This window comes from Micropterus dolomieu, linkage group LG18 (genome assembly GCF_021292245.1).
Source record: "Micropterus dolomieu isolate WLL.071019.BEF.003 ecotype Adirondacks linkage group LG18, ASM2129224v1, whole genome shotgun sequence".
NCBI lineage: Eukaryota > Metazoa > Chordata > Actinopteri > Centrarchiformes > Centrarchidae > Micropterus > Micropterus dolomieu.
The window spans coordinates 16,106,064-16,115,911 of NC_060167.1; the positions used below are offsets into that span (position 1 = coordinate 16,106,064).

Sequence of the window (9,848 nt, forward strand, 5' to 3'; positions counted from 1 at the left end):
CTTAAAGTCACTGTATGTTAAATTAGTGCACAATACAAAACACTATTGTGTGCTAGACTAAAACATTTAACTCCTACCAGCAGAAAAGCGGACATATTCAGTCTCCTTGGGGATGCAGCATAAGTACAGCAGAAATCCAGCCAGCAAGCAGAAAAAAGTGACTTTGAAAAAGCCTGTTCTCCTTGTACTTTTTATACCAAGCGAATAAAATGAGTCTGATTCTGAAGAGATAATCGTCAGACATGTTTATTTGAACTTGTTTGCATGAGCCCTCACTCATCACATATGTCCCATGCAGCCTTTAAGTAGTAAAATTGTTAAGATTTAACATCTATGTTGTTGCTGCCTGCCAATGATATTTAAGTCATGTTTTCCTTTCTGTCTCTCTGTACCATGCCCCAACGTGCCAAGGAAGAATGCCGTCTATCTTTTACTCCACTATATTTTTAACCATTTAGATGTGTAATTACATGTTGTGCGGGATGTCATAGCCGGAGGCCAAATATACTCTCTTTTCTTAAAAGAGAAATACCACATCCTTTGATAAGTTAAAAGGACCAAAGGCTGAGAAAGTTAGACAGTTACAGCCCCGGTAGAAAAGTTATATCAAACAATGGCGGCAGTCGCCATGTCATCTGTCATGTACTGTATATTTGATAGCATCCATGATAGTAATTTGCTGCCACCAGCAGTTAGTTTCACTGGAAAGTTCTGGTGCTAATAGAAACCTCTACTGGAACCATTCAATGGCAGTTGAAGTTTTGTATGACATTACATCCATCATTTTGTCAGATCTGTGACAAGCATAATTTATCTACTGTTGTAAGACTAATCTGTAAGTACTATTTTAATTACAGCTGTTTTGTGATCTGATTTAGCAGAACTTCATTTTTCCGATATCAGTTTGCAGCTAACCAAGCTAGTTAACCGTTATAATCGCTAGCTATCAGGGGCAAATGTTTTCTTGAGTTTCTTAAGTTAAGTACAACGTCCTAAGTAGGCTAATGTAGCTAGCCTAGCTGTTAGCTGTTATGAGATGTGATTGTGCCTCCTGTCATCAATTGTCGTATATAAGGGTGAAACACTTGGACACAATGGTAGTTAAATATATTTTGTATAGTTTCAAAATATGCACTTCATTATGTTACAATTAACATGTTGTCTTTTACAGATATGTTGCAATAACAACTTTTCTTGGGCCACTTTAGGGAAGCAGGACCTGCTGTCAATACAACACAGATGTAGGTGTTTGTTAACAAACAGCAGCTTATTTACACATCCAGGAGATAGGAAAAGTTTTATTTCGAGTCATGTTTCTGCATTACCACTTGATGATTGTAGCTGATTTTGGTCTCCACCAACTTTGAGTAAAATATCTGTCTATTTAGCACTTTGCTAAATTCCTCACTATGTTCTCCAGCTAGTCACTAACTCTGTCTGCTGTTTGGTGTTGGGCAGGTAGTGTAGGCTACAGTCAATTTTTAGAGCCTTTTCTCTGAAAACAGCTGTCCAAAAATGAGTGAACCAAAACAGTAAACCATCACAATGAGCTAAACAGGGGTGGTGATGGCGCAATGGATAAGACCTGGGTTCAGTTCCCACTGTGTTCAGTTCCCACTGTGACCCATCCACCATTGTGTCCCTGAGCAAGACACTTAACCCCTAGTTGCTCCAGAGGCGTGTGACCTCTGACATAAATAGCAATTGTAAGTCGCTTTGGATAAAAGCTTCAGCTAAATGTAAAAGATAAGCTGAGGGGAGCTGCAAATATTTATTAAAGCCACTTTAAGCATTTACCAGAATAGATCAAGTTAATCTAAAGTATGGGCGGCACGGTGGTGCAGTGGTTAGCACTGTCGCCTCACAGCAAGAAGTTGCCCCGGCCTCGCTGTGTGGAGTTTGCATGTTCTCCCCGTCTCTGGGTGCTCCTCCCACTGTCCAAAGACATGCGGACTAGGTTAATTGGTGACCCTAAATTGTGTGAGCGTGAGTGGTTGTTTGTCTATGTGTGGCCCTGCGATGGACTGGCGACCTGTCCAGGGTGTACCCCGCCTTTTGCCCGATGTCAACTAGGATTGGCTCCAGCCCCCCGCAACCCTGTACGCAGGATAAGTGGTTGCCAATGGATGGAATCTAAAGTACATTTGAAAATACATTTAAACAGAAGATCTGCTGATATGTTTGTATACCACATACACTGAAACCTATACCATACTTGCCTATATCGTCAGGCCCATGTGTTTTGCCATCTCTTTTCTGACATCTGGGCTGCAGCCGGAGCTGGGAGCACTTCCAAACCCTTCGTCTATGATTATCTCCTCCTGCAGGCCTGATCACAGACTGCAAGGAATACAGTGTTGTCTTCATTGTCTAAGGCCATTTATCAGTCCAGTTTCACTAGTTTTAATCGTGCACACAAATCTACTTTGTTGCTATTATAATTATTTGTTAGATCTTTCTCTACTCATTTTCTCTGAAACATTTGGGTGGAAAATCCAGCCAGACTCATCCATTATAAAGAAAATCTCCCTTGAAGGTTGATATATTATGTGCCATACAGTGGGAATCAGTCCCCACATTGGATGCATCTTGATCATGTGCATGGCTCTTCAACTAGCCATCATATCTGTTGTCATACATAAGTCATTTTTCAAACCTATACCAACAGATGCAGCAATACAGTAACAAACATTTTTAATATTCTTCCTGTGTTGCTGTTTTGATGTTTCTATTTCCAAATACATTATTTAGTATGTCCTACGGCGCTCACGGATGACTGGGGATTCATTTCGTAATACATGAGATGAATTGAACTTTTGAAGCATAACCCACACCTGTCCCTTTCTCCATAGTTTAGACTTCAAACTCAAGCCTCCAAAAGCAAGCATCCAGTATTGCAGATCAATATATTCATTCCACAGCTCCATTCTTACTCTCAAATCTGTATTTCTGAGCATAAAGCTGTTTGAGAAGTTCCTGATTTCACAAATTATGAGTTGGGAAGTCAAACAGCTTTATGCACCTGTCTGTTTCATAATGAACCAGGAAAGAATCCATTTTTTAAACTTGATTCACAGTGGGCAAGAGGTTTATAAACTGTGTACCCCTGTGTTCACCAAGTCCCATCAACCACCCACCCCCCTCCCACAACCACATTCTCCTGTCTGCTTTCCCAGACAGCCTTGTTAACATGTCTACCACTCTCTGAGCTTCTGCCAGTAGGGAAATAATAAGCAGATTATTTCTTTGAGTCCACTTAATATCAATCATTGCTTTGCTTACTGCTGCACTTGCACTGTGGAGACCCTCATTAAGTAAATTACTCTCTCTAAGCACTACAGTCTTAAATTCACACTTTACTGAACTTATTACTAAACTCTACTAATGAGTTATTGAAGTCTTATTGGAAAAACATAAAACAACACTTGGTTGCTGAATAATGGAGGGCCTTTCTACTTTACATGAAAAGTCTTTAGTCTCGTAACTATGCTGAATGTGCGAACAGTTTGATGTGGAAGTAACGTGACTATCCAGCTGCTTTCCAGGTCATAGAGCCTATAACCGTTTACACACAAACATTTCAGCTGAGACACCTTCTAATTATTACTTAGGAGCCAAATCGCAGAGACAAAGTCTGGATAAAAGCTTTTTAAATCAATTTGTGTGCCCTATGGATCAGTGCATCTCGTGCAAGTTGACATCAAGTTCTGTGTTGGATTTGAGTGCACATTTATGAGCCAAATTCTCCTGTATAGATAAAAACAAAATCCCTATTTTAGACCTGCAAATTAAGTCTCTATATTTAAAGTTTACTATTGTTATTATTATGAAATTTACATTATGTTGTTATGCTACCTATAAACTCATACAGAACAGACCTCTGTGTACACTGACATTAAACATTTTACATTTAGTCCGTCTGTCCTGTCCCATTCTGTCCTCATTATTAAGGTTGGTCATTTGTTAGTGTATCTATGCGCGTTAAAGCATTCATGTGATATAGTTAGAATACGTCTCACACACACACACACACACTTGTTGCATAATTGATCACCATTAATTCACTCAGAAACACAGCTTCAGTTAGTAAATAGTGACATCTTGTGGTAACATTGCAATCTTTACTTTTAAAAGTCTGAACAGTCATCCAAGTTCCTGGTTTTCTGTACTGGCTTGTTATTCTCTACTCTTTACTCTAGTACATTTCTGCCATCCCTGTTGACAGGAGTCTTTTTACAGAGAGAGAGGAAGTAGCTCAAACTGCACACAACAATAGAGGCAGTGTATGTTTAACAGACAGGAAATGTGACCATTTACATAATAATATATGTTTTTAAATATATTGAGTGATACAGTGAATTGTGGAGACATTACTTCTTTTTTTCTTTTCTTTTTTTTTAAATTTGACTGAAAATAAAAATACTGAAGTAAAAAATATTTTAAAAGCAACACTTCTTCTGCCAACCTTTTGTCATTTTAGGACCGTTTTTGATTTGTTGAATTTTTCTTTTAAATTTATATCCACTTTTTAAACATATAGTTAAAGTACGTTAGTGATTTTGACACTCAGCCCAACTCAACTAATGGCTCCACCTCCACCCATGAGCCCCATGTGACCTAATGTCAGGGTGAGGCTCTGGGTGCACTTGTTTCCGAGGGTTTAACTGCTACACAGGACCAGAAGGCCGCGGCTCGAACGGAGGGAGAGGTGCAGTGTTTCTGGAGCCATGGACTACCAACAGAAACTGGCTGAAAAACTCAGCATCCTCAATGAGAGAGGCAATGGGGTGCTAATACGCATGAACCACATTAAGAAGGTGAGATAGAATAGGAAGAATTAGAGAAGCAAATGGTCTGTGTAACAGAAACAAGAAATAAGGAACTTGACTTTCGTGACATACACTTGGTAAGTTTTTCACAATTTGTACCTGCATACAGTTAATACACAATACAAAGATAAATCTAAGAGTAATTATGTCAGTGCATAGTTCACTGCTTTGAAATAAACTGAAAATGAATCATATTTAGAATGGTATGAGTTACTTTCTGTTTTCAGATTTCAGAACTGTTAAAGGGAAACGAGAGCTCAAGTGTACTGATGACAGTCTACATTGGTGTCTACAATACACAGAATGACTGCATAATGCCAAACGTGTTAAAGTACTTTATCTATAAAGCATGAAGGTACTACAGAGTCTTATAAGAATGCAAACCACCAAAATAAACCCAGTAATGCAAATGCTTAAAGTCAAGACACTCCAGGAGCTGTAACCCAAACCGTGGTAACATAATGATGTGAGATAATTGTTACAACTGAATACTGTTTACAAAAGTGGTTTGTTTGTCTAGTGGCCTAGTAGAATAGGCAGCATGATCTTTCAACTGCAACTTAGCTTATTTCTCCAAAGAGGAAGTGCAAACAGGAAGTCAGTCTGAGCTGTCAGTCACCTTAAACTTCAGTTATTCTGAACTGAATGCTGAGAAACTCACACATCAGAATGAAAACAGTAAACCTACAAAGTATAAAGAACAAATCAGACAATCTAATTAACTAAGGTGACTCCAGGGAGAGAGTACGATTGGATTATTTTGACAACCCACACATGTCTGGAGACATGCAGGAAGTGACACTCTCCTCGTGAGAAAATTTAATATGTTTTGTGTACTGTGTACACACACGCACACACAAACACACACACATCTCTCTTTCTCTTTCTAACCCAAAATGAGCATGTGGATGCACGTACTTTATGATTGCATTTATCAGGAGGTTATTCTTATTTTGAGCCATAAAACCTTGCCCAGTGAAGATTTGCTGAGCATGCATGCATTTTTAATTTCTGCAGTCAGACTTGGGAGCGGCTACACAGTCCTCTACTGTCAGCTTCTAAACAGCCCTGCAGGAGCGGTGTTAACTATCCTGTTCAAGGTCACCTTGAGGGTGTTCTTGCAGGAGGAGGGGAAAGCATTATTAATCACTCTGCTCACAATATTCCCAGCTAGTGTGAGGATTCAGTGACTTTCTTCTGACAAGCTTGCTTTTCTTACAATGACAATGAAATCCCTTCAAGAGAATCCACAGAGCATGATGGCAGGGCTTGACAGTGTGTTAGAGATCAAGGATTTAACTGCCAAAACCCTGGGTTGATATGCAAACTGGTCACATCACATCCTCATGTCTTTATCACTTCCTTACTTCTGTTACAGACCTGTGCAGACCCTAAGACGCGGCTATCCTTCCTGACAGATAAAGCCATGGAGACTGCCATCAAGTACATCAACAAGAAATTCCCCAACATTGACTTTAGAGGAAACATTGTAAGTATGACTGCAACCTTTGCACAACCTTCAGTTTTGTTTTCACCTTGCTTTCTACACAAGGACATGCTTGTACTTGCTTTTCATGTTTTGTTTTGTTGTGATTATGGAAGTATTTTTTTTTTTTATGATTTTAACACAAAGAGGGTTGTTTGTTCTAGGTCAATATATAATCAATATGTGATCCACTGAAAATAATGACATTAGGTTGAGGAGACAAAATAACTATGTCTAACAAAGTTCAGTGCTTGTTGCAGGGCAGCCTTATTGCATACTATTTGCTATATGAAACATACATATCTGTTATTGTGTCCATATTATTATGTGTGTCTGATGTTTTTAATCAAGTAGCAAGTGAAGCTAATGAACTTACCCAAAGGAAAAAGAACATCAAGAAAAAGTCTACTTTTCACATAATGTGAGATCTCATAATACCTGACCTGAATACTTCTCTTCATTCTTTATTGCAGCAAAATCTGAACAGCATACAGAAACAGAAATCTGAAGTGATGGCAGCCACAGCATGTTATTACGACTCTTTCCTGGACGTCAAAGAGTTCAGGGTGATTGTCAATCTTTTTCCTTTCTTTTTTCTCAATTTCAAATTTCAGATTTGCTTTGTTGACATAACACAATGGGGAGCTACATAACAACAGCAGAGAAAGACAGACAACTGTCTGGAGGTTACAGCCAGGCCAAGGCATCATCTGTATTTGTAAGATTGAGAATAACTCATTCAGGATGTTATAGAAATATGCAAATCTATTGTGATTATTAGGCTACAGGAACCTATAAAAATTATGTCTTTAGGAAATCACATTAGAGGCCTATATAATTTAAATGTTGCTTTGTTGCTCTGCTGGTTTTTGTTTTCTAAACTTCTACCTGTTCCTTATTCAGGACCACGTTTATGAGTTGTTGAACACCATAGATGCCTGTCAGTGCTTCTTTGATATTGTAAGTATTTACTATGTGGCTTGTAACATCTGCGTTAATCTGACAAGCTCTCACTCATTTCTGCTATTCTACTAGGCTGTTTACTTCTTCCTGCTACATTCTGCAGGCTGTGTTTTCTCTCTCCACCACCCCCAGCCTCCTCCAGTTCAGTTTCTCAGGTTTTTTTATTGACATAATTAAAGTAGCACCTCTTGCATTGTGCATTATGTATATCCTACTGTATATTCCAGTGATCTGTGTCTCCTGTGATCTGATCTGCACAGTTATTTTGGGCATTTTAGTATCTCACAAGGCTTGGATTTATCTGGGGAACATCTTTCAGCAGAGGACATTTTTTGTCAAATATAACTGCAGATCCATTTATGGGAATAAATAGGCTAGTGGCTTAAAATCACTTATTAATAAATCCCTTTTATACTGCTTTTTTGCCACAGGATGTAACCTCACTTAGAAATGAACTGCATACCTGTTTTCTCTGTTGCTTGGAAGAGACAATATTCTGCTTATGTGAAAGAATCAGGTCGGGTTCTCTGCATGCGCAATCCCGAGGCTCTCTCTGACTACAACGACAACACCACAACTAATGAAATACAGCCCAATAACACCATAAAACAACTGGCTCACAGCACAACAAACTCCACATAAGGATAAAAAACAACAAGGTTTTATTTGCTGAAGCCTGTCATCAGAAATGCTTGTGTCAAGGAGAGACCTGACAAAACCGACCCAGAGTTGGCTTTTATCCTTTTTGACATGTAAACTAACATTACTGAAACGCATGTGAAATATATTGTGATGTTGTGCTTTGGCTGGCTGAAGTTAGATAACATTACCCCGCCGGCTAACACCGAGCAGTTGCTAACGCTATACAGTGCAAAATACCACAGTTGTATGGCTTTCAACATTACTTCACCAGCTAACGTGAGTTATGCAACGCATATCACTATCCTGTGTACCACCAGTGTTATCTCAAAGTGTTGATTTTAGCCTGCAAGACAGAATGTAACAGTACAAAGCAAATGTGGAGCGATTTGTCTTTACAAGCCTATAGTGATGCAAGGTAGGGGCAGCCAACTATCATAATCACTGATCTGCCGCTGTTTGCTTCGTAAAGTTCAATTTAGATTTATTGTGGTTTTACCTATACTCCAGTACACAGCTTCTCCACCCGTCTCAGTCACTGTAACTTAAGTGTCCTACATAATACACAATAATGCAACATAACAGCGCAGGACAACAACACAGTGAAGCAACAACAACAACACAAAAGACCCATTCACTACAGTAATGTTATTTACTGTGGTCTAACTGTTATAAAGTGTGGCAACAGCCATATTTATAATATTCAGTCTAAATCATTAACTCTTTCGTTCTCATCCAATACATTTAGTGGTGCTGACATTGCTGAGCCTCCGCTGAAAGACAAAAAATTTACAGTAGCTACTGAAAAGCGGCAGGCGAGTTAACGCAGACATAATGTCAGCTAAATCCTGTCAATCTAACGTTATCATGTAACAAGCATGGATTACTTCAAACTCAAGCTGATAAAAATGTGACTAATATTGGAGTGGGAGTTTCCTGCATGTTGTGTACCGTTGTCTCCCGGTGTTTTGCTCTCTATGTGTCACATTTTGCTCTTGCTGTTGAGTTTGAGCATGCGTACAAGCACCCACCTGGTTGCAATCTAACAGCACAGCTAGTGGCCGCTGAAAACGAAAGTTAAAATTTGAGAGGGCTCTGTCTGTACTCATAGAACTAGGGTTACCATATCGTAACCTTCGTTCTATCTCACACAGCCCGATGACTGCCCGCCCTAGCCGCGACAAGCCAAAGTCCACCACGCCAACCCGGTCGGCCACAAGCCAGCCAAAGCCCCGACCACCACATCACCTAGTGACAGAATGGTGGGACACCCCTGAGAAGGTCGCTGGACCAATAGGGGCTTGGCCTGACCATTAACACCTGGACTGCCCTGACTTCTTACTGGAACGTCAGGCTATGCTTACCCAGTAGTCACCAGATCCTCACTTTTCAGATCCTAGGTCGCACTTTATGAGTAGGATCCCGAAGAAGCCCACATATCAAAGAGATATAAAGCACAAACAGGCGGCATAAGGGCCAAGATGCCATTGTGCAGATCTCTTTGACACACACCCCGCTGAAAAAGGGTCGTAGACACTTCCACACTTCGAGTGGGTCTGTTCCCGCCTATGTACAGGCTTGGGAGATTCATTCACAAAGCCAGCTGGCCAGGCTTTTATTGGCCAGGGTTTTACCGACTGCACTATCACTGAAACAGACGAGCAGCTGACCAGTGCATCGAATGGGGACTGTGTGCTCTACATAAGACGTTAGCATAGCACACATGGACACAACAGATGCAATCTCACCTCCCTGTACCCTAAGTGGTGTAGGAGGGTAGAAGGCATCCAGATTTATTGTCCTGGACCTGAACATGCTCCTTATGTTCATAAGAACAAAGGAGGGGTTTAGTCTCAATCCGGCTGCACTGTGGTCACCACAAAGCACACAGCTCACTCACCTTCTTAGCAGAGGTGAGAGCTAGCAGCAGG

At 40.1% G+C, this 9,848-nt stretch overlaps 1 protein-coding gene across 1 annotated transcript in view; it reads left to right on the forward strand.

The window, feature by feature from the left end:
- The first annotated feature begins 1,229 nt into the window (after positions 1 to 1,229).
- The window catches only part of nckap1l (NCK associated protein 1 like), a 28,430-nt gene continuing 19,811 nt past the window's right edge, over positions 1,230 to 9,848 (forward strand). Inside the window, exons 1-5 of the mRNA XM_046028498.1 lie at positions 1,230 to 1,241; positions 4,676 to 4,817; positions 6,208 to 6,318; positions 6,789 to 6,881; positions 7,219 to 7,275. Coding sequence (XP_045884454.1) covers positions 1,240 to 1,241; positions 4,676 to 4,817; positions 6,208 to 6,318; positions 6,789 to 6,881; positions 7,219 to 7,275 — 405 coding nt within the window. The 5' untranslated portion in view covers positions 1,230 to 1,239. The remainder of the gene's footprint in view (positions 1,242 to 4,675; positions 4,818 to 6,207; positions 6,319 to 6,788; positions 6,882 to 7,218; positions 7,276 to 9,848) is intronic.